Raw genomic sequence first — 27,182 nt, 5'->3', positions numbered from 1 at the left:
CCCTCTACAAAATAATAACACAAGTGTATCTTAATACACTCAGGTGAAATTTGACGTCGAATGACGAACCTTTTAGTAACTATGCGTAATTGTCGAAACAAAGCAAATACTCCAGCCTCCAGCCGCAAGACTTTCAGAAAATTTCGGTTTAATTAGGATGTTTGGGGCCTTGATAGCAATTTGGTATTATTATACTCGTAGCGGAACTGCGATGCAAATTAAACAAACTTTCGGCGTCGGCGTTCGTCTGTGATTTCCCCAAACTGCAGCGGTGCGTTTTAGCCCTGCGCTGTCTCTGTGAGCCCTGGACGAACGAACTTACCGCAACGGGCTTCATCAGCCCCGTTAGAGCAATCGCTCCTGAAGTCGCACACTTGTGCCTTTGGTATGCATTGCGTGCTCCCGCCACACTGAAATTCCTGCTCGTCGCAAGTGCTTGAAGGAGGTGCAGGAGTTGATGGGGCTTCGGGAAGGGCTGCAAAAAATTAACTCCATGCAATGAACATCCGCCGGGAAAATGCGTGGAGGCAAATGTGTTGACGCGTTTGAAAGTTGGGTTCATGTAGCACGAGTCCGGAGCTCCTTATTTACAAGGATACCACTTCTCGAGCGACAACACCCCTTTTATCCTGGGAGAAGTGGTGTTACACTGAAACTTCACACTGTGGCCACATGAATTGATGCAGACCATTCCTCCAGTGTTCTTGATGCGTTTCTATATTCACAAATTGCGCGCCTTAGGCGATCTTTTGCCACCTACTCAATCGCCGAGCATTAAATCGTTTTCCAGGTAGGGACTTAGCATGTGTATGGAGCCATCCAGTGAATCGCACGCCAGGCCGGATTTTGCCGACCGGTTCCGGCAACTCTGTTTGCCGGAAGAGTGCGGGAAATATCTTAATTGTGGCAGAGAGTGCTCTTTGACTGTGGTAGACAAAGTCCTGTGGAAAACACATTTTTATTGGATGCATGTGTTTATAGTTAAGCGATGTCATCGGGCCGCAAACACGTTTGTGCGAACTATCGATCGCTTGTTGCTCGAAGCTTACCATCATAGTGCACCTTGCAACTTTCAAAGAACGTTACGTCGTCAATGGCAATGTAACCGGGCATGCCGGATACCCGGTGCTCTCCTATGAAGGCGACCTATGGATGAAAAAAGCATTATTAGGTTTATTAACCTGCTCCAAGCAGCTTCATTATGCGAGACAACGGGTAAAATGCATTTACAACAAAATTCTGAGCCGGTGTAGTTTGGGAAATCATTGGGATTACAGCAACACTGCACTAAGAAACTAAACTCGAAAAATTCAGCAAAACGTTATTTTGATGTGAGCTAAATTTAGTTTGCCTTAATTCCTCTTCAACGAATTTTTGTGTGTGTTTGTTTTCTTTTTAGATGTTGTACCTCAATTTCCTTTAACCAATTTAAAATAAACAGCTGTATACCGTCATTGAGTATGACTTAAGTATTCATTTAGGGCTTCTCTCTCCGTACGGTATAATCAATCTCAATTTCCACTTTCGCAAGATTGATTGTCTTCCTCGAAATTCTGTGCAAATACAAAACTGTGGTACGGGCCGCTGGTGACATAATGAGTAACACTATTCGAAATACTTAGAAGTAACAAAGATCAAGCAAAAGCGTTAGGCATCGATTTCTGTTTTCAGTAGTTGTTTACATTGTTCCCGACGTAACTAACAGCTATAATAAGGTATTTCTAAGCGACGTTTCATAGGATCAGCGGAAAGGAAATTTCAACGACAAATACAGCGAACAAGTTCTACAGAAGGAATATGAGCAAAGACCATCGGCATTTCGGATGCAGCATCTATGCACGGAAACCTTAGGGAAGCTATATACGAAACTTACATTTAGCACTGGTGTCTACCATAGCAATAAAAGCATAGGAGTAGCGGCTCACTGAATTCATTACGTCTAGCTTCTTGAAGGAAGGAAGGAAGGAATCAAACTTTATTTTCCTAAGCACCCTTAGTCCAGGGTGCCGTAGCTTCTTGAGGTTTCTTGTGATGAGCATTATGCTCAATGGGGAAACTGCAGGCTGAACTCCATTCAATCTTATTTTCTAAGGCGGTATAAAAACTACAGCACTCGGGTATGTGCCCCCATCCACAGTTAGTTTGTTCTATTGAACAGCGTTGAATACATAACCAATAAATAAATTAAGCTACGCAGCGAAAGAAAGCAGGAAAGGAGGCATACGCATATGTAGATTTGAAGGCTGCTATTTTTCAATGGCACCCACCTGGAAAGGAGCGTTTTCAGTAAACTGAACAAAAGCGGACTCGAAGTGCCAGAACTGGGTAGGTCTGGACTGTTTCCAAATAGTCTTCCATGGCCCATTTCTTGTAGTCCGTACGTTCAGAGTCAGCTGTGGGTCGCTCTTTCCGTGCACCGTGTGAAAGAAAGATATCTGCCGCAGGTAAACAAGGGAAAAAACAAACACACAATAGCACAAATACCTAAACAAATGTGGTCACGTGAAAAAGCGGCATGTCTCTTCGCCCATAGATCGAAGACAGAAGCGAAACGAAGCCTGAAAGCTCTCTAGCTCCGTTCTACATGAATAAAAGTAGGCGTGAACTAAATGCAACTATTTGAATCAACTATTTGCAGCTTGAGGTGAAGATAACGACGTAATGTGAAAGTGACATCTCAATACGGATTCTCGGCCGTTCCGGCCATTTTTATGATCCCAATCCCAACACTATAAGGTCATCTGATCACTGTGGAATATGCTAAACAAAAAATGGAGGGTGCAAACCACCTTTGGGACACCAGCAGCATCAGTTTGTTTGTTTTTTTTCTCGTTCTTACTGTATGTCGCAGATGCGCCTGCTCACACGACAGCACCTGTGGCGCTTTCTTTACAGTTATTGCAAACTTGCTCTTTTATTTTTACCGCCTCCTTGTTTTCAACTTTTTCGCATGGATGTGCGTTCACACATGCGCTAAATGGCCCCGGTCACGTGCCAGGCCTTTTTGAGCACTGGTCCTAGAAACCACGCCCTTGCACTGAATAGTAATGGGCTGCTTCTAAATACTAAGTCAAACGCCAGACTCCATAGCGCTTAGAAACCACGCGACAATAGCAACAAGAACACGTAAAAGAATGCTGGTAATTTGGGGAAGCTTTTTGAGATTATACTGTGCACTCAAAACCAAAATGTAGGGGGAAATAGATCGGCACATTGACAGCCATCATGTGGTATTTGACAAGTGCGGCCATTCACAGCAAAGTGCCACCCCTTCCCATTACTTTGTGTACTCGCAGAGAAGATACGCTCTTCATTCGACGTATTGAGTGAGTGAGTGAGTGAGTGAGTGAGTGAGTGAGTGAGTGAGTGAGTGAGTGAGTGAGTGAGTGAGTGAGTGAGTGAGTGAGTGAGTGAGTGAGTGAGTGAGTGAGTGAGTGAGTGAGTGAGTGAGTGAGTGAGTGAGTGAGTGAGTGAGTGAGTGAGTGAGTGAGTGAGTGAGTGAGTGAGTGAGTGAGTGAGTGAGTGAGTGAGTGAGTGAGTGAGTGAGTGAGTGAGTGAGTGAGTGAGTGAGTGAGTGAGTGAGTGAGTGAGGGAGCGAGCGAGTGAGTGACTGCGTGAGTCCAACGTCTCAAAGTTGCGTTTCATACTTACCGCACAAAGTGTCGAATGACTGAACTTTGGGCCTTGTATAGTAGCCTTTCCTTTCATCTGATTTGCCGTGAACGCAATGAATTTTCCTAGAAGGCAACGCAGAGCCCCAATGTATGCAAGCATATTATGGAAACATTGGTGCATGCTCCTGAGAGTACGCAAACTGCACTCTTTTTCGTTACTTTTGACACAATTTTTTTGAAGGCAGTTTGTCTTTCAGCACTACTGCTGTACATGCACTGGCTTGTCCCGTACATATTTTGTAAAACTAGTAACTGTAATCAAGATCACGCTATAAACATGGAATTTGTTTCAAGACCTTTTTATTTAATGGGTTAAGCTATTTTTTCTGAATATAAAATACTGGAGTCATACAATACTTAGATGGAATTTATTTACATTACTCAGTGTTTGAAACAGGTGTTTTTTAAAGGAAAGAGTAGGAGACCATGTAAGATCACAAATAGATTCCTTTGGGCTTAATGTTTTGATCCTAACCACAGAAAAAGACCGACAACAAGCTATAAAACCATGGTCACAGGCTCTCTCCCTGCTATCCACCCTTTATTAACTCATGTTTTTTGTAAGGAGCAAAACTCTCTGCCAAAACCATCTCATTAAGACGTCAAGCCCTTGAAATACCATTTCGAAAAACATTTGCAACTCACCCTCGGGTGTTCCAGTTGTGTGATCTCGCGAGGGCAACTGCGCAAGGAACGGTACCCCCATACGCCGTGTCCATCTCGATGCTTCCGGAGTAGGAGGTGCCTCTGGCACCCATTCGCAAAAGGAAGTGTCAAAATTGCAACCAAGCCGGTGGTCCTCTGCAAAGACAATTGGGGCAGCATTTAACGCACACCTGTCAATTATGGCATTCTACACCACCGTAAGTGGTCTGCGGAAGCGTAGTTCCCCGAAAAGATTGTTTCAAATTGCACTCTGAAGATAAGCGAGAAAACTGCTTTATGTTGACATGCATCTACGACCATTTTAAAACACAGATGCCACAATCGGCGTAGCATACACTTCACCAATTATAAAGATGTCCTGGCTGTTTTCTTCGTGTGATAAATGTTCAGATGCACTTACGCACAAGCCTATAAGGTTCATATTTGCAAGCACAGGCTTGGTGGACTGCTCAAAGAGGCACTGCTGCAGGCGCTATTAAGACCAGTCCGCGGTTCGGGGCGTTTTTTGAGTATTTCGGGAATAACTACTCAAGCTGTCTCTTTGTCGGTTGAAGATACGCTAAGTAGCAAACGCGACCGCGTTTATGGCTGCACCGGATGTATTGCAGAATTTCCTCTCCGCAGGGACTCAAAGGGCTGACCAACGATGCAAATCGTTGGACACAAAAGTGTGGAGAAAACTAGCCTCCAACTCCCCACCTGAACATTTTCGATATGCCGAAGCCGTTCTCAAAGCATACTTCGCCGACGATAGATATGCCCTTGACATGTTCAGGTCATGGTACGCCCTTTTCGTCCACCCACGAGCTCAAGGACACCAAAGCTGACCTCCACTATTCGTATATCTATGTTTAAGTGCACTCACTTTCTAAGTGCTACCAAAGCCGATATCCGCTACCATATCTTGTTTGGCTCAAATTTCGACCGTCACCACACATTCACAACACCCTGGGCGCTTGTACTGTCGGCACCACTACCCCTCACCCTCGCTGTTCTATACTTCATCAGCAACAGTCTTCCAAGAGCAGTCTATAGCTTTGAGCAGTCTGTTCCCCACCCATCAGGCCAACGCTATGTGTCCAGGTCACTCCAATTCAGTTGCCTCCGTCTCAGGTTGAACTCGCCACAAAAATGCGACGATAATTCGGCTAGCTACTTTCGCCGTGGCATATATTTTTGTTTTCAAGCCACCCAAGAGCTTCCGTCCTATCGACCCCTTTCTCTTAATGAGATTAGAGCCTTCCTTCCTAAAACAGGAGTTTCTTCTTCTCTTCCTCCTCTAAAAAGTCGGACATGACTCTCACATCCTTTCCGGGTATCGAAACTAAACTAAACTAAAAGGAGAGATCACAGCTCACAGAATCCCCTGGAGAGAAACAAGGCAAAAAATAATAGTTTTGAAGTTATCAGTTATCACAGTGAGAAGTTATTTTCTGAGATGGGGGAAATATGTTTGGAGTGAGCAAAAAAGGAGCAAATATAAATAACCAAACACATTGGTTCCTGCTGTGCTTCGGAAATACCAATACAGAAAAACAATTCGTGTCGCATTGGGTACCATTTTCGACGCTTCCTGGTTTTTCCGGAACCGCCATTAGCACCGCGACAACCTAGAATCAGGTAACAATTTCCTAGAAGCCGTGAATTTTTCGTGAATCGAGAAAGAGAGATAGAGAAACTTCTTCTCGAGCCATGGTCACTGAGGTTTAATGGCTTCAGGGTGAAGGCCAGCCGCGATTTCGGTACTTCTGAGCAACAGGGCTTCCTGAATCACATGGTTTAAGCTATCCAACACCTGTCTTTATATCTGGCTGCTGTGGATGTACCTCAAGGTGGCTACTCTAAAGCACTAGTTCAGTCGTGAAGTCCCGTGCATCGGTAGTAGTATTGCCTTAGTTAGTTTAATGTAGCTTTAAATTACTCCGAATTCAATGCACCCGACGTTAAATATGCGAACTGGATTCCAAATACATCGTATTTAGGGCAAATGTTTGTCCAACCCGCGGCTCCTAAATTTTGTTGTTGGGAAGTGAGCTCCGCTGGTAACAACTGGGAGATCAGATTGACATGTTCGCCCCGACAGCAAATCTGAACCGCACTGTTACGCAAACTCAGAGTAAGCGTGCAGCAATCATGTCCGAATTCTGCGGGCGTTGAGTCTCACGCAAAAACAAAGGCACCGAGACTAGACGTGTATCCCGTTGGCTGTCATTCTTGCCTCCCAAAATACCAAGGTAAAACTTCAAATCGCACGCCCCATTTGAGGAGGGCTACATCTTGTTCTTGCCAATAAGAAACAACGTGAATAAAAATTTCCACGTCTTTTTTGTTCGTATTAATTTACAACAGCGTAGCGACTCACACGTCACAGAAAAGTCCTCACTGCCCAGTTTTCCCCTCTCTACTAGGGATAGTTTGCCAAAAGTTATGAAAACCACTACTTGGTTTTTGCTTGATACCCAATACAGGGAATGCTTTTTGAAGACGCCCTGCTTACCGCAGTCCTCCTCGTCACTATTGTCTCCACAGTCATCCACATAGTCGCAGCGGGCGTAACTGGGGCTGCAGGCTCCATTGGCGCATTGGAACTCGAAGTTAGATGAGCAGTTCCCAGTTTTAGCTGCACAGTTTCAGTATGTAAGCGACACTCGTGTGATTATTACGCATGGATAAAGGCATCTCGTAATAGGAATACTGAAAGACCATATGTAACAGCGCCCATACGCCACAAGGAAATGTGAGACGTTTTTTTGGTCTGAGGGTGCGCGCACTAAAGTTTTTATTTGGACATCCCCCTTCAGCAGTCGCGCCGAGCTTCCTTCAGGTAAAATCTTCAGACGTTTTTCAGGTAAAACATTCTACCCACAACGATGTGTAAATCCTGTACAGGTGCCGTCAGAAGTAATTGGAGCGCGGGAGCTGTGGCCGAACCGCATCGGAGCGCCGTGTAGCTGCACCGGCGGCAAACGAAAGGACGAGAACACGCATGCATGCCTTGCGGCGGTGATAGCCCACCTGTATATCTCAAACCACTTCTTTCATCCTGGCTTCGAGCATTCTTCGCAGCATACTGGTATCGGCGATGGCGCTGATTGCAGAGACACATCTGACAACGTCTTTGGAACACTTCCCGCGCACGCGAGCTGCCGGAGAAGCGGTGCTCTCACAGGTATCTGCAGTGACAGTTTTTTTTTGAAATATTTTTAGGTGTGTATGCTATCAGCGTCATCGCCCAGACCAGTATGCTGCGAATAATTCTAGAACACAGGTTAAAAGGAGTGTTTTGAGATTATTAGGTGGACTATCGCCGTCGCCAGGCGTGCATGCGTGTCCTCGTCCTTTCGTTTGCCGCCGGTGCAGCTACACGGCGTTCCTATGCGGTTCGGCCACAGCTCTCGCGCTCCAATTACTTCTGACGGCACCTTTACACACGGCTATGCTGAGAACTCACTACATTCTTGATATGTTAACTGTTTTCGTCGGGAAAGTTAGCCTCAACAAGCCAAGTGAATAAACGCATTTCTAGTTTAAACATCCAGTTGCATAACCCTGCCGCTTCCCTCTTCCGCAACAGTTTCGTCTCAACTCAGATGTAGCAGAAAAAGCGCAAACTAATTCAAAACTTTTAACAAATAGTAGCATAAGACGTCCTTCTCACCTGGAAGCGCACACCCATCGTAATCTATGTGGTCCACGGCAAACGTGGCCCCACCAAGAGACACTGAGTTACTTTTGAAGTAGAACTGAAAGTAAGAACGATGATAGCAATAAATTATGTCTGCAGGACATCAAAGACATTTCGAAAAACACTTCAGACTTTTATTACAATATGACACAATCTGCCTCGTTGAGATTGAGTATACTACGAGCATAAGGAGAGACCATTAAAAAACCTAACTATAACAGGAATACAATAAGTCCCCTATTTTTAGTCTTACCCACTACATCACCGCGAGAGCTCTATCGAGCGAAAGAAAATTGAAGTGCTGGTGATACCGCCACGACGTACGTGCGGATGATTCGTTTGCTGCAGTCAGACGTATTTCAAGATGTCTGGATTAAATTTGATCTGAAGTTAGCAAACTGAAATACCGTAAATATAATTAGTACCGTAAGAATGAATGCGATGAAGTACTGCGATCTGCAGGTGCTCTATAAGCTGTCCCCAATTGTCGCGCTCTACCGCATTCATTTTTATTTTGTATTTACTCCAACAGCAGGTACATTGAAGGCTGGAAGACCCTTGCTTAACAAGAAACTTATCATATCGTTATGGCTCCATTAGTAGGCTAGCACACCCAAGTATCACTACTGCGCGCTTCTACAAGAAATCTCAATGCAATTCTCACAATAAACTTACCAACGTGGATGTTCTAGTGAAACATACCAAGCTCAATAAAAATACTTCATGAAAGCAAGTATTATATCACCAACACATCTTGTTTATCGCTTACTCATTTCTTAAATGCCACTTCTACCACATCACATTTGCTTTTTCGGTCGCAACATGTAAGAGGAACATGGTTGCCAGGTGTTCAAAATTGGTCCTGTTGGTTTCTTAAAAATTAGACACTGAGAGGCACGCGAAGACCACCTGTGCAAATAATTTATGCGACTAGGAGGATACGAAGTACGATGATAGTTGTCGCTGTCAGCAGCCCATCTATCTAAAATTGAATAATTAACTTTTTCTTGACTGCAGTAAGTTGGTATGTTTGTAGTAAAAAGTTGCCGGCGCAGTATCAGTTAGAAGAACTGTTCTACGTGTCTGTGCTCCGAGATATCTGACTTCAAATTTTTATTGAGTGGATCGGTGCAAACCTCCTTCCTGAAGTGGCACGGCTGTTCCGAGCGCCGTATGATAACTTTCCCTCTTCCTCTCTCGGCAGGCGGAATCAAGATATGACAGCGTAACAGCCGCAACAGCCGGGTCGCATCAGGGAGGAGCCTTGCGCCGATCTTTAAAGGACCCTGTAACACTTTTTAACTTTTTTAAAAATCTTAAATGCTTGCAGAACGTAGTCACCCAATACACTCAGTATTTATATTATGGGGTCTCGAAGTACCTCAGCCAATAATTACTGCTCTATGTCCATCAGAAAACTTGTAAACTCGCTCAAGAGATTTTTCTCTCTTTCCTGGTCTTGACGTCCTTTGACGGCTCGAATTACGTCACTAAGGCCATGTAGTGGCCGTTGGCCGCTTTTCTTTCAGCTGCAGCAATAAACGCGTTTCGATGGCAACTTTAAAAATAAAGCCACAAAAACAAAGGAGCAACGGAAGGCGTATCTGGTGCGACGAGAAAATCACACAGTGCCGCTCTGTACTGGCGAGAACTGTAGCTTTCGCAGTTCTTCCAGACGCGACGGAAAGAGTGAAAGCGCTTAACGGAAGTTTTCCAGGGTCCCTTTAACTCTCTTGCATGTGAAATCGCGTGAACGACAATTAAAATATGCAGTCGGATATCTCTGGACACAGACGCGTTAAAGGAATTCTTCTACCTAATACTGTGTAGAAACACGACTGACTAACTTTTTAATAGAGATATACCCACTTACTGCAGCCAAAAATACGTTAATCATTCCATTTTACTTCATTGGGCTGCTGAAAGCAATAATTATCATATCACCTTTTGTGCCCCTCGCAAAGTGTCGCACAGGTCGTCTTCGCGCTCCTCCCAGTGCGTCATTTTAACATAACCATAAAGCTTAATTTTGAACACCCGGTATATTGCAGCGGAAATCTTGTGTTTAGTTACCGGGAAGGGCGTTCTTGGATTTCATTTTTACGTTAGCGTTTCTCACTCACATCTCTCTTACACTGTTCTGCCACCTTGTGCTTAACTGTACCCGTGAAGTGTGTGTCTGTCGGCAGCTGTGCATACGAACTGGGTTTGAGCCTTCAAATGTGCGCGTGAAAGTTTAATTCGAGCATGCGTTTTCAACATCATGTCCAGCAAATGTGTAGGTTTCAATCTCTCCGTTCTCATTAGCATGGCATTTGCATGTACTTGTCTTTCTTGTGGGTGATTCAGCGGTAATTGTTCGCTATCAAGGAGCGAGCCCCTCCAAATGTAATTTTATTAACTACGCGGCAACTGCAACAATAACATGTTTTGTACAAAAACAAAACGAAACCCCGAAATACTTCCCTAGAAACGTCGCGCTCGCGCTGAATGTTCCGGTTGGCAAGAAGCCGTAAAGCGGGATAACAAACAGCGTTTTTCATACCGCTCTCATGGCTCAATAAAATATCCACAAAGAAGGAAGGTAAGCGATACCAACCTCCTTTCCAGACATCGCGCGAAAGAAGCGCCCACTGTGATAAATTGTTTCCCAGTTTTGGTCGTGTCGGCAAAGATCGCCATTTCGTGAGACATTGTTTACGAGTTTTGGTCATGTCGGCAACGATCGCCCTTTAGCGAGACAAAGCATGCGAGTTGTGACGTAGCTAAACGGCGCATTTGCACGTTAGGAACCAAATGAAATTTGGGCACGAGAGGCGTTCAGGAGAAAATAAATATTTTCGGCCACCAACCATCACGGCTGTGCGGTAGCGCCCTATGTCCACAAACGCTGCGTTCCAAACCCCTTCCCGGGGCTTCCTGCTGTGGGCACTCAAGGTCCATACAGGCATGATGAAGCCACCGACTTTCATGTAAAGGTTCACGTCCATTGCCTGACCTGAAGCATAAAAAGTACAGATAAAAAAATCGCCAAAAGTGACAGTGTCATTAAAAGAAAGTAATGGTGAACCTGGCTTGACAGGTGCTGCGTGTAAGCATGCTTCACAATTATTCGCTCTTGATATATTATTGCAACGAAAATGGACACCAAATGACGATATTCCAGGCATATTTTTGCTGAAAACCAGCAGCATGAATTATTATGCGAAAGGAGTTATCCATGAAGGATATATCCTCAGAGCCAGTTATGTCCGGGGCCATAAAAATGAAGGCAAAATAGAACCTGGTACAGTTTGAAAGAACTCGCCTTTCGTAACTCACTCAGCCCTATTACAGGCAAGGAAGGCATTCTTAAACTCTTAAAAAGCAAAAAAAAAATGGCAAAAGGTTCAAATTTTCCGCTAAAATGATGTTATACTGGCAGCAAAGACGACATAAAAACCCGTATAAACCTCAGTTAGCAGTGTGTTAACTGCTCGTTAGAATTGAAGTGATACGATCGAACGAAACCAACGGCCCACTTCATTCGTCAGGTCACGTTTCTTGGTGGGAGCTTTTGTTGGCGGCCGCGAATTAGACAAAACAAATTTTCTGCCCTCACCAAGAAATCACAGATAACTTGCGGGGGAGTCGTCTGTTATTTGTTGGAAGCTTGAAATCAAGTACGTGTTATTGTTATGGGACAGAAGCACTTTTTTCTAATGAGCCAAACATGTATTTTGTCTTCACGACCCTTTTAAAACCGTGGCCGTCTGCATGCCTGCCTCTACCAGCATGTCTGCTTAGCAGCCTGCGTGCTTTCTAAGGGGTAAGCGTGCCGAGATTTGGAAACTCTTTTCTAGGAGTCGATCAGGTCCACGTCGGCTCGATAGAATTTCCGGTGTAACGCTACGTGTTAACGCAACGGTCTTGAAAAAAAGAATGCGTAAGGTGATAGTAGGTCACTCATCGTCCCTATAGGGGAACGCAATGATACCTACAGTAGGCCACAAACAAATCGCAAGGCAATGGGCACCGCGGTGGGTATTAACAAAGTATCGAGCACGTTAATAGCACTTTCCAAAGGCAGCCTGACAGCTGTTGTCCTGATAAAATTGCTTTAACAAAGGCAAAACCGGTGCACGTATTTTTGCGTTCAGGCTGATTTGAGCCTGGCGGTCTTGAGAAAGCGGCAAACTGGCCTCTTCTTTCTTTGCCAATGCACTTACGGTTTTTATCTGCAATAGAACTAAACAAGATTGGCCTCTCGTGCCCATCTTTGTTTAATAATATTGTCACTTAAGTCCCTCTCCCTCAAATGTCTTTCTGCCGCGACATATATCCTAGTGTTTTACCATGAGATGCGATCGTCGAACTTTTGCCAGTATCCGGAGCGCTTCCTTAAAGGAGCCATGAAGAGAAAATACAACTTCGTTTAATTTGAAAGAACTAGGATACAGTATCTCACTCAGCTCCATTGCAGCCCCAAAAGATGTTTTTTTAACGAAAAAAAAAGCAAAAAGTATTTAATAACTTTCAAATTTTGCGCCACAGTGACGTGTTATGAGCGAGAATGACGTCATACGGGCCAACAATAAAACGTAATTTTCAGTCCGTTAACTGCGCGTTAGCATTCAAGTGATGCGGTAAAATAGAACTAGAGGCCCCATTACAGACGTCCAGTCATGTGTTGTCGCGACAGGTCAGTTAGGGGGGCGCCAATTGCACAAACAAGGTTCCGTGACGTCATAGAAAAGTTGCGGGAAATTGGCTAGGGGGTCGCCACGGCTTCACACGTTTTCGTTAATATCTCCGTTATTTTTTCGAAGACTGCGATGATATTGGTATCATTGTTATCGGGACTCAGCAGTCTTTCTAATAAACCCAACTTGTATTTTCTCTTCATGGCTCCTTTAACAGCATACCGACAAAAGCAGCCGTCACCCCTGCGGCCTTCCGTCTGCAATAATATTTATTTCTGCCGACAGCATTTAGAGGGAAAGCTTTCGCTGTCTCCAACGCAACTAAAGTGATTACTTTCTCACTGTCGTTCGTTTTTATTCCGGGGAAATACCAGACTATTAAGAGTTCGAGTTAGGCACTGACCTTTTTGGTTATAGTTGTACCAGAATGATAGCGTGCACAACTTATTAGTGTTCCTGATCCTGGGAGAATCCATTACCGCACCAGCAGCCCCTTGTCGGAAGATCGTGGTGTTTGTAGAGAGCAGCAAATAGTAGCCTGAAAAGAAAGAATAAATATTATTTTACAGCGAAGCTGTTTATCGCCAAGGTTCTGAACATTTTAGGTGGCTGTCGAAAAACTTAGGCCGGCATTGGTGCGAGGCCCCCTTATCGCGAATGACCAAACGAGAGCGGCGGTAACACTTGTTTATAAAATATCTACCAAAAAGAATTGTATGACATTTGGCCACCAAGATGACTCTCTTATTACTCCGAGTTTCATTTACTTGTCACTATTAGTACAGTGGTAAATTGGCTTACCAAATGTGATACGGCAGCACTAATTTTTTGTATGCATGCTCATTTGAGTCTGGCGGTCTTGAGAAAGCGGCACACTGGCCTTTTCTTTTTTCACCAGTGAACTTACAATGTTTAGCGGCAGTCGAAATGACCAAGATTGGCCTTTGTCTAATGTTTTTGCTTACGTCTCTCTCCGTCAAACTCCTTTCTGCTGACAAATATATTCCAGTGTTTTACCTTTAAATGTGCGCTTCGAAATTTTTCGAGTAGTTGGAGTGCCTCCTCAAGAAAATACCGAAAATTGCAACCGGTATCCAGCTAGAAAAATACGGCCGTAAAGTTGTTCTATCAAAGATTTTCCAACAAACATTGCATGGCGATTGGCCACTAAAACGACGGTATCATTGCGCCGAATCATTACGCGGAGCTTCATTTAATTGTGATAATTATCAGCAGGTTCGCAGTAAGGTTAAAAATGGCGTGGAATTCCCATCTGCTGTGAATACATTGACTTCCACGGGAGGGAAAAAGACAGCCCCATGCTTCCTTCACCAACCCGTCACGGTGACTCAGTGGCTATGACATTGTGCTGCTGAGCACGCGGTCGCGGGTTTGATTCCTGGCCGCAGCACCCGCTTTTTTGATGCAGGCGAAAAGCAAAAACGTCGGTGTGTACGAGATTTCGGCGCACGTTAAAGATTCTCAGGTGGTCAAAATTAATCCGGAGCCCTCCACTACGGCGCGCCTCATCGCCTGCGTTGCATCGGCGCGGTAAACCCAACAATCCACCTTAAATATTTTTTTCCTTTGCTACGCCTGCAACTCTCACCTATCATCTAAGGAAACACCTGAATTCGACACTTTTGCGCGCACATGTTAACACACTTGATAACAAAACCACATACGCAATTTACGTGTCATTTACGACGCGCTAGTTCCTACATTTGTACTACCGTTCGCGAAGGCTATCAAAAGTTCTCGATTCCCGCCCTGCCTGGAAGCAACCAAAAAGGCTGATATGATTTCAGACAATGTCCCATATCTTCTTCAGGTCAGAAAAAGACGTTATTTTTTATAGCTAACTAATTACTCCCCGCTACCCACTGTGATGCTTGTCATTGCTCAAGTGCAGACCTGTAAGCCCACATCAAACTGCCTCTCAAAAGCGTGCTGTTCCTTCTAAATTCACAAAAGTATAACCGGTATTAAAAGTATTAAACCCTCAATTAATCAGAATCGGTCAGCTTCCTTCACTACGCAATCACAATGTTATAGGTAGTGGGAAGGCAGGAAAGTTAACCTGGCTAGAGCCTAGTTTGCTATCTATATATACCGGCCTTCACTTCATCTCTCTTCAATACAAAGACAAAATGGCCTAGTGGAGGAGAACTTTAACGAAGAGCCTCTTTTTTTGTGAAGCCACTGACTTTATCCTTACCAAATGATGAGAAAACCAAGAACGTGTTCATTCTCTTTCCCTGTGTATATGTATTTTGTACAGTTTCTGGCTATCCTCCGCACTGAGTAGGATAGCTCATAGCTTTTTTTTACAATTAGGGCAGTATTATTACGGTGACATTTGTTTCTTTCTCCCGTTTTTAACTTGCACGAGAGACAGGAATTTGTACTGCGTTTCTAGGGGCCATGAGAATGCGCGCCTAAAAACAGCATCTTTTACCCTGTACATGTTCACCCCCACGCTGCCCAACAGGTTGCTTCAGCGTCCGGTATAAATTATAACTCAATTCTTGGTTTGGATGACGGAAGGTTCTCGCTATATGAAATTTGGAATGGGAGCCTGAAATACCTTTTCCGCTAATATGGCAATATGGCTAGGGCACCGTTATAGTCGCTTTAGCCCGCAACTCAATCGTTTTATATTAATTTCTTTGTGGTCAGGCGAAACTCGTACTTTTTCTGTATCTTTTAAACACCTACTGAAACCCGGTATTATAAATTTCCTGTAGAGCAGGATCGGTTTGCATCATTTATTATTTGTACCACCGGGTCTGAAAATATTCCGTAGACATCATCGTTGCTTGTGGTTAGAGTCTACCCCTGCGGCAGTACCGTGGCGTTTCCTCTCGGTGACGGGTATTTTGTTTCGGACAGTGCATATAGACGTAAAGATCGCACGTATTTAGGAAGTCCCAAATAAATTTATACGTCCTATTCAACAGCTTCGTTATAAATTAGATCGCTGACTACAGGACCAGTTTTGTCCATCTGACTTAGGGTTGCCTCCTGCCCGTTTTTGACCCGCCAGAGCGGTTTTTTTCGACAGCGGGCCGGTTGCCGGTCCGTAACTAAAACAGACCGTCATTGGCCATCGTGCCAATGACGGTAGAACATCTTTGTCCATCGTGCCACGATTTGTTTTGAGCTTTTTATAAGCGTCAATTCAACAACTAAGACGATAAATATGTGCCGAGAAGCTGCGCAAAGACATGCGAGCAGAGAAACTACGCGGGGGAGCACGCTCACTCAGATGGAGGGGGCCCAAGGGGAGGAACAACACAACGAAATTCTCCCACCGTGGTTCAGTTTTTAATGGAGCAAGTATGTGCGGCTACATTTTAGTGGTGCATACTACGAGCAGTGTCCAAACCACAGTCATTTTCAGTCCAAACATGATGTCTATTTCTCTCTAGGAAAACGCTACAATTAACAGCATTGCATGTAAAAAAACATGGTGCTTCGTTAACGTAAATTTAATTTTCTATATACCACGCCGCCTCTTCACCGAAGGACCGGTTTATTTTTCGGGGCAGGTGGCAACTCCAAACTGTAGACGTCACCAGGAGGCAAAAAAAACGCGGGCCAGAAAGGAATTTGCTGGGGCGTGACCTCGAGGGAGCGATCAGGGTCACGTGGTTTAGCGACGAGTGATAGGAACGGTTTTGTCTCTCATTGCGTCTAGAATGTCGCAATGGCAACGTCCCAGTCTCGAGTAGTTGTGTGACCTCTCGTGGCCGCTGAGCGCCATCGGCAGAGTTGGCATCATTCCAGGCCGGAGTGTTGCGTTAGTGCAATCTGTTCTACTTGCGAAGCTATTAAAACTGCCAATAGAGCGGGACATAACGCAAGATCAATTATAGGAACGCCGTCATTCATTAGAGGAAGCACGACAACGCTACGCTAAGCAAGGGTGAACATAAAGGACGTCGTCCACAGGAACTCAGTGTTGGGGACACCCGTGGGTGGAAGGCCTCATTCTGAACGCGGTGTGCCGATAACACTAAAAATATTCATTGCAACATCAGCCAACGCTCTGTCGAGGGAACAACAATAGGGGAACGCGAAGCTTTGAAAAATCACCGAACGAACCAACCCAGAAGCGAGCGAACCCTATAACTTTATGATGGTTAGAGCGCTGGTCATCGTCGTTAGACAGAAGGGTGCATTATCTGGCTAATTTTGCACATGCATGCTGACCTCTCCAAATCCAAAATTCTTCGACTGTGCCGCAGTGCCTCAATCGGATATACTTCGACCTCGTAACGCGGAGTACACAGGTTCGATTCCGACCACAGGAAATGCCTAAATTTTTCTTCACTTCACCCACGATCATCATCATCGTTAGAGAAGGTTTTTCTGCAGGGTATTCTGGGTCGATTGCAGACGATATAAGGGAGGCGCCAAAAGCTACGCTTCAAAACAACTTCGGTGCTTCTCGCGACGGCCTCTGCGCGTGGGGTTTGCCTGCGCAAGTGGCGTTGTTCATGCATCTGTATTTTAACAGCGGAGCCATTTAGGCCGACACAAATCCTTCCGTCGTCGACAGAAAACCCCGATAGCACGTGAGCGCGTGCCTCGCGGCGATCGCCCAGCGTTCCGGGCGCGAGGAACCGGGCACGACCGTTGCGCAGTGGCTTTAGCAAAAAAAATACCAAGCCCACGTGAGCGCCTGCCTCGCGGCGAGCGCTCGTTGTCGTCCAGACTTGTTCATGGCGTCACGACACAGGATGAGCTCCCGCCTGCATCGTCGTCATCGTAGAGCGACCGGTGCGTCACGGGTCCTCCTCGCCGAAGGCAATGAGGACGAACCTGTCAAACATTCCCTTCAGAATCCACATCTGGGGAAGGCCACTGGACCAGCTGACGAAGAAGTGGAGGTGTACCGAGGCGAGGACGCGCTACAAGAGGATTTGCCCTTTGCGGCTGTGCTGCCTGAGGACGACAACGAGAGGGATACCGACGACTGCTACTAAAGCAAGCACTGTACATACTTTAATGGTTTGTGCTTTGCAGTGCCACCCCAAACGGCTCTGCACTGATTGGGTCCGGTTCCTTCCTTTCTCCTGCGATCCGCTATCAGAGTGAGGAGAAGCTAGGTCAACCCCCAGCTATGCTGTTTCTCCAACCTTTTACCACTAGTGCAGGCTGCGTCAATTTTTCTGTCAAGCCTTAAGGCACATGTCCACTGGCGATTTGCCTCGTCGCGCGACGGCTCGCGTCGCGCGATGAGGCCATGAGGCGGTGTTCGCACTTGCGATGAGCGATGATGTGACTGCGTTCAGCGCCGCTGCTTCCCGACTTGTACGACCTCGTTGGTGCGTCAACCATTCGCAGTCAAAGAAAATGATGTTACGCGGCAAAACCAGGTAGAAATCAAACTAAAACACATGCTACTAACCTGGAACAATGCCGAAAGCATTTGCGGGTTGCGGGAGGAGCAGAAAATAACAAACTCAAGAAGGCTCTTTTCAACATATTATTGCACGAAGAAATGCACACGATTGCTTTCACGCCACAACACCCGCATCACGACCCACAAATTTCGCTTCTTTTCACAGGCGCAAAGTTCTGACGCCTCCGAACTCTACGCGTGTTTACCAGTCGCCGATAGAAGCACGAAGAGGCTGCAAGTCAACCTACAGTCTTGCTGTCCACCTAGCTCTATACGATGTTTACTTGCTTTTAAATGCAGAGCATTTCAGTAACTCACGATGTCACCCGCGTTGGCGTCCGTAATCCGCGTCCGCATCGCTCCCCCTACACTATATAAATACTTGCCGGCGCCAGGTTTCGATCCTACGACTCTGCGGGCGGAACGCAAGGTGCACGGTACTCTACCAACTGAGCCACAAAGCCGACACAGAACGGAAGGTTACGAACGTGCCTTATATCCTTGACTCATTCAACCGTCGGCCAGAGGTGCGCCCTCTCCCCCGCGTCCTCCTCGCCTTCTCTCCGCTTGCTACGCCCTCTCTCGCCGCGTTCGGTTCGGGCGCACAATAGGTGGGGACGTGCGCAACACCCTCTCTCGCCGCGTTAGGTTCGCGCGCAAGAACAGGTGGGGCGCTCGCATCGCGCTCTCTCGCTGCGGTCGGTTCGCGCTTAAACCACATATGTCGTTCGCGCGCGCTGCGGTCGGTAACATCTGTGGCGTGATCGTGACGTCAGCATCACGCGTTCGCGTGGTGGCGATTTCGGCGCTATAACACTCTCTCGCGAGGGGCATTGGATTGGATTCGATTGGATTGGCTTGGATTGGCTTGGATTTGGATTGGATTGAATTAAAGTGGATTGTGTTGGATTGTGTTGCGTCATAGCCGCGCCACGTTGCGTCATAGCCGCTCCACGTTGCGTCATAGCCGCGGCAGGGGGTTCACGGCACGTTTCACCATCGACTTCATCGACAATGTCTACGCTGGAAGACAACAATTACAACAACAACAACCAATACGTAATCCATACGACTTGCAGGCGCGCCCCCCCGCAGAAATGCTCTGCATTTGATCGTGCCCCTCGCGAGGGGGATGTTTTTTTCCATATCGCTTCTCCACACTGATGAGTTCCACGCTATTTCCATACACGCTTCTCCACACTGATGAGTTCCACGCTACTCGTTGATTAGTGCACGCGTACGCTGAAGCCACTGACCAAAGAACCTAAGGGCTCGGGAAGTTGCTTGCCGGCCGACCCGGTGGGTACAGCGATAGCGGTCCAAGCGCTGGCCGCGCGAGCCCAGCGGCGGTGGTGGCGGCGGCTCGCCCTCGCCCGCCCCCAGCCGTTTGCATTACCGGATGTAAAGAAACGTTTCGTTTCCGGCTGCTTCAGCCTATCCGGCTATCAGCTATCCGGCTATCCGGCTATCAGCCTATTGGCTATCCGGTTTTGCGGCGCCGTCGCGCGACGAGGGAATTCGGACCGAGAGTGATCTGCTCCGCCGTCGCAAAGCGACGGAAAGCGCCGGCCGGCTCGTCGCTTTGCGACGTCGCTTTTCGTCGACGAGGCGAATCGCCAGTGGGAATGTGCCTTTACTGTTTCCACCCGCGCAATGCCTTTTCGGCCTCTGTCCAATGATGACTGCGCAAGTTTACTCTCCGATGGCTTAGGAAACAATATAAAACACTGTATGCGCGGCACACTCACCATCGCGCTTCCCGTCCGCACCAACTTGCGGAGCCCTCGGGTTTGATCCGATCTTCGTCCGCCGCCAGGCTGCGTTGCCACGATTCAGGATGTGGTTCAAGTTCCAGCCACACGTGTCTTTGCGGAATTCACACTGTCCGCAGTTCTGCTCATCGGCGCCGTTCTTGCAGTCGGGCACAAAGTCACACACACGCTCCACTGAAACTGCTTGTTGGTCGGAACCACAGTTGAACATAAGGGTTGGTCGTACTGAGAGAGAACAAGAAAATGTGAACACGTGAATTGCATGCTATAGAGACCGCTGAACACCATTTCTTTTCTATAATTTAGGTCTTGGCGTTAAAGACCTTTTGCTGCACAAGTGTAGTCAATGATGGATTTAGGACTTAAAAATTTCTAACCGTGTTTAGACTGAATAATTTTTAAAAACTCTTTCATTGGACCACCACCGATTTCAAGAAACACGTGTCATAACTAGCAGACCACGCCGGTCAGGTGAAGTACTTTTTAGACTCTTCTCCAGATGTTTGAAGATCTCTTATCAGTTGGCGCCGTAATTATTGATTCTTGGGCACCGCTGTGGTGCAACACCACTGCCCAGTACTACAATGGTGATTTTGTGGCTGTTATAATGCAGTAATCATTAAGCATTTGCTTTTGTAACTGGCAAAAATAATTTAAAGCAATTGCAGACGTATCTTTTCCGCAACAATAGGAGATGAAAGTTTCGCTAGCAAGAACCATGGGTCACCCAGCAGGTGTACTGGTGAATATGTCCGTTTTTGATTGGGCTATGCTACCACGTCAGACTTTGTGCTATGTAACTTTGTAATGAATACATGTCTGGCTTCAAACATAGCACGTGCGGACAACGCCAGGACAGGCCCCATTGAGGTGGACAAACTAACCGCGGGTGTGTGAAACGAATTTTTAGCCGATCCACCTGATATTTGCCACGTGGCTGGGTGTCAGGAACGTTTCTATCAACTTCACAGCCATTTTCGTCATGTTTTAATGCATCGACGAGCCTATAAGTGCTACCTTAATCCTGTAGTCTTGCGGTTCTACCGGAAAATAAATTTTCTTTCGACCTCATAAAAAATTTACCATTTAAAAAATTTAAATTACCTCATAAATTACCTCATAATTAAATTTACCTCATAAAAAATTTACCTTCCTGAAGAACGTTCAGGAAAGTTCGAAGGCTTCCTAACATGAAAACTGCGTTAAAAGTGCGTTAAAACCTTGGCTAAAAGTCTTTCCAACATTTCCTGAAAGTGCTGCACACTCGATCGTCAAAATTTGAAAGACCGAAATCGCGAAGAAAAAACGAACCCATGCGACGATTTTCAAATGCGTAACGATACCTGGTTTGTCGGGTAAGGGTATTCTTTTGCACTCCTCCTCCATGATCGATGCATGTATTCAGAGTTCAAAGTTCGAAGTTGGAATGTAGTTTAAAAAATACAGTTGTGTGAGTAACATAGTGTAAGTGTAAAAGAGGAGATTCTAAGGTTACAAACCGCTGGTGCGACCTCCTTATCTTATACAAAAGCGTTCTATTTTTCAGGTTTTCAACTAAACGTTTTGATAAAATCGAAGCCCGGCTTCACGAACGTTCCGTGTGTCCACAGGCTTTTTCGGACCGGACTATGGGGGAATGCATTAGTTTTTGACAGGGCACCACCGGTCCCCAAATAACTTCCACACACCACTATAGTGATCCGCACTAAAACAGGAACACACCTCATATGCCACATTTGTGTCCTTTATGCCACTGCTAATCATCTAGATGAAAATATTCCCATTGGAGACAAGTTACAACCACTCGATTAACAGAAGAGTTGGTCCCTATATGTGATATGATGCATTAAACCGGGCCCTCTTCGATAGAAACGGCGTTGTTATTAACAGGTAACGAGCAGGCAAAAAATGTCAGCAGTGCGAAACTTACTGCTGTCATCACAGTTCTTTTCGCTGATGAGCACGTCGTCTATGGCCACGAAGCCGTCCGGATTAGTTCCCGAGATAGCGACGATGGGTGCCCGCTGCGAAAAAGTTAAAGCAGCATCGCAAAGTCAATTTTACCCGCATCTCCAAGAGCATAGAAATGCAGTAAAACAGGGTGTGCGAAGTGTTACCAATTTTCCCATTTATTGTTCTGTTTGGTCAATCGTTTCGTGTATTGCCTTGGGCAAACGTTGCGGGTGACAGTCATAGCTTCGCTTTCCGTCCACCTACAGAGCGTGTATTGGAGCCCAAGTGTTTTCCATTGGCAGCCGCGAGAGACATTTCGCCCCTCAATGAAGCTAAAACTTAGAATGAGTTATTCTTTGTGCTAGTATGTTGCTCTCCCTCTGCATAGAACGCTCAGATCGGCCTGGCTTGCCGTGGGTGCACACGTTATTACGGGAGGCGGAGCCTCATTAATGTGTTCGCATTTTTAGGCGACCCCCCCCCTCCCCCCCCCCCCCCCCCCCCCCCCGTTGATTCGATCCCACAATGTTTCCGCAACGCTTGTCAGGATGTGCATTATAAGTGTACATGGACCATAAGGGGCGCCTAAGGCAACGAGGCCTTTCAAAATGTAAGTTCCAATGTATAAAGATAGGTCCCTCTAATAAGGCGTCCTAGTCCTAGCGCCAAGGACGTCCAAGGTAAACATACGTGAAAGGAGTACTGACACAAAATTTCTAAGCTGAAATATCTTTGTAAAAAGCTTCATTCGTATATGGAAATAACACCCCCGAAGTTCCATTCATAACAGTTCAGTATAACATATTTTTAATCAATTGCAGTCTTTTTATGCCACAACAATCGGTGGACGGATACCCTTTTGACATCGGCATCAACATGACTCTTCTGCACCTCGTCCGAATTTCCTATGCTAGCAACGTTTATAGGTACTATAAAAGTTGAACGTGAGGGCTCCTATGGCGAAGCCTGGCTGCTATTGGCTGCGCGCTACTTCCCCGGTGCATGACGTCACAGCTTTAGGAATGACGTCATGCTGCCCGAGAGCATGCGACCACGGCTGTCTGGGCGCGCGCGCGTTCGTCCAGACCGGCCGTGCTTCGACGGGAATAGTGACGTCAAGTGCGCCGTCCTGTCATGGCGGCCTCCTCGGTGTTTGTTTCATCGAAGCCCACATTGACACCAGTAAATGGTGCTGTAAACAATTATTTACGCTGCGATCGACAACCTGATGTTTGGGCTGGTAGGCAGTCATAGCAGCAATGAAAAAACCTACAATGAAAATTTTGTGTCGGTACTCCTTTAACGTTTAACGGCGGAGATGAATCCCTGGTATTTTCCTAGTGGCATCCAACTTTCCTCCGGGCACAACGTTGGCACCACGTTGCCCTTGGCGCCAACGTATCAAAAATTACCCCTAATGTGTTAGCGTGCCGAAATGCCCATAATCTTAAAGTTAGCCAGTAATATAAAATTGAAGTAATATATTTTCAGCCGAAGCCAAATATAAAAAAACAGCCGGAAACATACCCCACGTGGAGGAGACAACATCTGATAACGTTTCCAGACGCCCGTTCCTTCAATGATCCTCGCGTTTTGAATGTAGAGCTCGACACCGCCGGAAAGCTTGGGAAGGTAGTACCAAAGGGAAGCGCATTTGTAGCGCAACGGCTCTCGAAGGGTCAGAGCCGACACGTTGCCTTTTGTACCAGTGTTTTTGTAGAGCATGTAGTAACCTGTAAACGATAAAAGACGTACCATCCCATTATTCATTTCAAAGGTGATTAAAATGTTGGCCTTCGTAAGCACTACCGCGCTGGTGGAGAGCGTACTATTCTACTAAGCTCTCTTGTTGCCCTTAAAGGGGTCCTGAAATACCTTCCGCCGATGCATGGATGTACATGTACCCAAATAAAGCAATGTATTTGCAATCTCCTCCAGCAAGAATTTTGTTAAAGCGATGAGTATTAGCTGAGAAATCGTAAATCAAAAACCGCGCATTATCGTCGCTCCGCGTTTCCTCCTCCTTCTCCGCTGTTGACGGCGCGCGAGCCTTGCCTCCCATGATGCTGCGCTCCGCAGCGGTGACGTACTTCCGCTGTTGCGCTGCTCAGACTGTCGTCTGCTACGGGCAAGCTTTGTTGACACCATGAATGCCGCACTCCGCTCAAGGCTGGAAAAGCGAACGAAAAATCTGGCCGCATGTATGCGGCGGCCTGGCCTTGCCCTTTCGCGATGTACGTTGCTGGCGGCACATGACTTTTTATCGGCGGCGAACTCGCAGCCGCACGGGGAGGGTCGTGCGCTCGTTTCCTTGATGCACCGCGCACTGTTTATCGAAAAAGCTCCGTATCAGATGTGGCCCCGCTGGTGCCGGGTCTTATTTTGCGGCGGTGGTAATTCCTGCCGGCGGCATGTGAAAAAGTCATATTAAACCGATTCAGAACCCGTGCACAAAACGCTTCAATCATGTGACCAGTTCAGCTTGGGGCGACGCGTGGTGGAGAGCGGCAACGTTGGCAAAACATGCTCCGCCGCGGCTGTGGGGTTCCTAGCGCTGGAGCGAGCGCCATTTCTTTGACAATCTCAAACATCGGTTGCCTTGGCAACAAGGCACAAACCACTCCAGGAGTCAGTTACGGTTGCGTGATCCCGGTTCAGCTTGGGGCCCCACTTCGCGACATGTGGGCACTGCAGGCGTACCACTCACTCCCATTGGGAAGTGCGAGATGCGTTTGGCATTACAGGAGGCGATGGTGTGTGTGTTGTGGACGCCTTTGTTTCGCGATGAAATGCGACGTTGTGCTTCTGCGGGTGGATAGCGCTTCCCATGGTCTGGATTATCTTTCTCGAGCGACGTACGACTCAACCTCGCATGGGATATGTGCAGTGTGCGTGGCTAAAAGCCATCGGCTTGTGCGCCAGAGTTAAGTGACTTGCTGTTCGTCCCCGCAAACCGCGCGCGAGGTGAGTACCGAATTTACGACGTGCAGGAGGCAACCCATCCTCTGTCAATCGTGGTTCAGACTTTCAACGCATGTTGTGACGTTGTGTTCGTTAGAAACGCATCTCTGGATTGTTTTGAAGTTGAATAAAATGTATGCGTCAAACCCGGGCATTCGGCTCAGGGCGTTCTCAGCGATTGCACGAAAGAAGTGCCACGGGGCTTCAACGCTTTCTTTATGGAACGTACTCAGGTAAGAGAATATCCATGCCGTGTTATGGCCGTGTTGCATTTAATACAAACGGTTAAGCATTCGTTTTACACTTGTTTCGTTTGTCGTAAAATGCCCAAGCACTCCGGCACTCCGCTGGCAGATCAGCCGGCGAGCCCACGCTGAGCAGACGACTCATATCTTTGCCGGAAGTGCGTGAAAAAGCCGTCCAATGTCTAGCTCATGACGAACATCTGGGAATCGATGATGTAGACATGTGAAGATGGCGGCGCCCAAAAACACGAAGGGAAGGGTGAGAAAAAAACGACAAACTTTGCAACAAAAGTGTGAGCTTTCCGCTGCGCGTAAAAGAGTAATACTTGGCACAGAGGACGTTGACGACCCAATCTAACGGTTGCGCTAGTTCATTTAGTGTGCTCAAAATGCCTTTCAGAGCCCCTTTAACCCGAACTTACCGTCTTTAGTCCCCGTCGTGTGATCCTTGGCGAGCTTTTCAAAAGATCCCGCACGTTCCACACTGAATATTTCTTCACTTCCTGCTCGAAACAAGAAAAACCATTTATTCCAAGAAGTTACATAGCAAGTTCTACACGCAATAGTTTTTCTTCCCTCGCTAAGCCGTGAAAAACCATTCATTCAAAGAACCGACATAAAACAAATTATATCAAAATTTATAATCAACTTAAAGGGACCCAGCAACACTTTTTTCAACTTTTTATGAAATCTTTATTGCTTGCAGAAAGCATCACCCAACACACCCAGTACTTACATTAGGGTGTCGCAAAGTACCTCAGCCAAACATTACTGCTCTATGCCCATCATATAAATTGGAAACTTGCTTAAACGATTTTTCTCTCTTCCCCCGTCTTCATGTTTATGACCCCTCCAATTACGTCATTAACATCGTATAGCGGCTGTTGGCCTGCTTTTTTAAGTTGCAGCATTGAACGCCTTTCGATAGCAACTATGAAAATAAAGCCGCAAAATCAAAGCAGAAATGGAAGGCTTATCTGTTACGACGAGCAAATCACGCAGTGTCGCTCCGTGCTAGCGATAACTATAGCTTTCGCAGTGGCCCCAGACACTAAGGAAAGAGTAAAAGCGCTTATCGAAAGGGTTGCAGCACTCCTTTAAGAGCACTCGCTCACGATTTCACGTTCTCGGGCCTGCCTTTTGCCGTTTGACTTATATATACAGTATTTTTTTTCTATTCAATCATCTCTCCGTATCATATGCCCCTTCATCTTGTGATATCTTGAACGGTTTTCAAAATTTTGCAGCAAGTTATTCCGAACCTCGAACACGACGATAACAAGTAGATTGATAGATTCGAACGCTGTCACAATAGCACGTCTTTTGGTATTCCTTTAACGCTTCCGTTCCCTCCTACGTGTCTCGAACTGCTTAGAGCTTGTAAGTTAATTGAACAGCTCGCTTTTTTTTCAGCACTGCAGAATTACGGGTCCTATACTGCAACCAACTAAGCTCTCTAAACGGTGATTTTTTGTCCGTTAATTAAGATTCCTGCTGTCTCGTCACTCTACATAACAAGGGCAGTCTAACCATATGTCAGTGTTCAATTTTTCCAGCTACACCCAGTCGACAGGTTTTCAATACCTCAAGTCCTGCCAGCGTACTTCCTGGTAGTCGATCTGCCGAAAGTCACCCAGTTCCCTAGACGGAACGTGCATTTGTGTAGATCTGAGTGTCATGCTTTGCGATCATATATGAACTCTTCATTCACTAGGTGACGTACATCCTTAATCAAAGGTGGTGCGTTCGTGCAGTTATCTCCCGTATTCCTGCACTTTACTCACTAAGAAAGGACCTCGAAGCTTCAGGGTAAATACATAATGATGGAACAGCGCAAACGTGACAGAACAAAGAGAAGACTACAAACAACACGAGAGCTGACAAGCCAGCGCTCATGATGTTGTCTTTTCGCTGTCCCGTCAAGTTGGCACTGCTCTATCACCACGGATGCATACCAATGGGCCAAGTTCTCGACCCTTTTGCCTGTCAAATAGATGCTTTAGGAGACCGTCACACTAATGTTAAGCTTTCCCTTGTGTGACGCTACCGCTAATTAAAATTATTTGCCTAAAACAATGCGCAACGTGACCTGTCTGTCGTAAAAAAACTGGCGCACATGAAAGTATACGTCCTC

The 27,182-nt window shown here is 46.3% G+C and overlaps 1 protein-coding gene across 1 annotated transcript in view; it reads right to left on the bottom strand.

Moving 5' to 3' along the window:
• Positions 1 to 27,182, bottom strand: part of LOC144175375 (MAM and LDL-receptor class A domain-containing protein 1-like) — a 167,082-nt gene that overhangs the window by 58,707 nt on the left and 81,193 nt on the right. The window contains exons 32-44 of the mRNA XM_077704458.1: positions 25,471 to 25,547; positions 23,370 to 23,575; positions 21,820 to 21,913; positions 19,866 to 20,114; positions 13,111 to 13,245; positions 10,878 to 11,023; positions 7,999 to 8,083; positions 6,838 to 6,960; positions 4,320 to 4,475; positions 3,652 to 3,737; positions 2,268 to 2,435; positions 1,050 to 1,146; positions 323 to 475 (exon numbers count right to left, since the gene is read on the bottom strand). Of these exons, the coding sequence (XP_077560584.1) occupies positions 323 to 475; positions 1,050 to 1,146; positions 2,268 to 2,435; positions 3,652 to 3,737; positions 4,320 to 4,475; positions 6,838 to 6,960; positions 7,999 to 8,083; positions 10,878 to 11,023; positions 13,111 to 13,245; positions 19,866 to 20,114; positions 21,820 to 21,913; positions 23,370 to 23,575; positions 25,471 to 25,547 (1,775 nt within the window). The remainder of the gene's footprint in view (positions 1 to 322; positions 476 to 1,049; positions 1,147 to 2,267; positions 2,436 to 3,651; positions 3,738 to 4,319; positions 4,476 to 6,837; positions 6,961 to 7,998; positions 8,084 to 10,877; positions 11,024 to 13,110; positions 13,246 to 19,865; positions 20,115 to 21,819; positions 21,914 to 23,369; positions 23,576 to 25,470; positions 25,548 to 27,182) is intronic.

The sequence above is a fragment of the Haemaphysalis longicornis genome, unplaced genomic scaffold (assembly GCF_048455015.1).
Source record: "Haemaphysalis longicornis isolate Haplotype H1 unplaced genomic scaffold, Haemaphysalis longicornis Haplotype H1 scaffold_3, whole genome shotgun sequence".
NCBI lineage: Eukaryota > Metazoa > Arthropoda > Arachnida > Ixodida > Ixodidae > Haemaphysalis > Haemaphysalis longicornis.
This window is presented reverse-complemented; position numbering and strand designations above follow the sequence as displayed.